Genomic DNA, 874 nt, shown 5'->3' on the forward strand with positions numbered 1-874 from the left:
GAAGCACGCGTTCAGCACAGCGCTGCCTCCAACGTTCGAAGCGCAGGTTCAGCCAGCGTGCATTCTTCATTTACACCTGGCCTGCACCATGGTGTCCATCACGAAAGCAGCCATCGTTGGGCTTGCCCTCGTAGCAACTGCGCACGCTGCAATCCCATCGCGAACCCCAGCTCCAACGCCAAGTCCGACTCCTGCATCGACACCTGCCCCAACACCTGCTCGTACACCGGCACCAACCCCCGCTCGTACTCCTTCCCCCACACCGGCACCGACTCCGGCCCGAACTCCTGCCCCGACTCCAATCCCGACTCCTGCCCCGACTCCAGCCCCAACCCCCGCACCTACTCCCGCACCAACCCCTGTCCCGACTCCAGCCCCAACTCCAGTCCCGACTCCAGCCCCGACTCCAGCCCCAACTCCTGCCCCGACTCCAGCCCCAACTCCCGCACCAACTCCATCACCAACTCCTGCACCCACTCCATCTCCTACTCCTCAACCAACGCCTGCACCGACGCCAGCACCGACGCCTGCACCAACTCCCGAACCTACACCTGCACCAACTCCTGAACCTACGCCTGCTCCAACCCCTGAACCTACGCCTGCGCCAACCCCAGAGCCGACCCCTGCACCTACGCCAGAGCCAACCCCTGCACCAACTCCTGCCCCGACACCAGCCCCAACCCCCGCACCAACCCCTGAACCGACTCCTGCACCAACTCCTGAACCGACTCCTGCACCGACTCCTGATCCGACCCCTGCACCAACTCCCGCACCAACTCCCGTACCGACCCCTGCCCCCACTCCCTCTGTTACTCCAGCTTGCGCTGGCATCGAAGAAGACACAGACTACTTTGGCAACGACATCGCTTCCACC

General features: G+C 64.1%; 1 protein-coding gene across 1 annotated transcript; it reads left to right on the forward strand.

Annotated features, from left to right (window-relative positions):
• Positions 1-88: 88 nt before the first annotated feature.
• On the forward strand, positions 89-781 carry H310_14826 (hypothetical protein; the record flags this gene model as incomplete). Its single annotated transcript, XM_008882760.1, has 1 exon — positions 89-781. A coding segment is annotated over one exon (693 nt), but the record flags the coding sequence as incomplete, so codon positions are not given.
• Positions 782-874: the final 93 nt, after the last annotated feature.

The sequence above is a fragment of the Aphanomyces invadans genome (genome assembly GCF_000520115.1).
Source record: "Aphanomyces invadans strain NJM9701 unplaced genomic scaffold supercont1.92, whole genome shotgun sequence".
Taxonomy (NCBI): Eukaryota; Oomycota; class Saprolegniomycetes; order Saprolegniales; family Verrucalvaceae; genus Aphanomyces; species Aphanomyces invadans.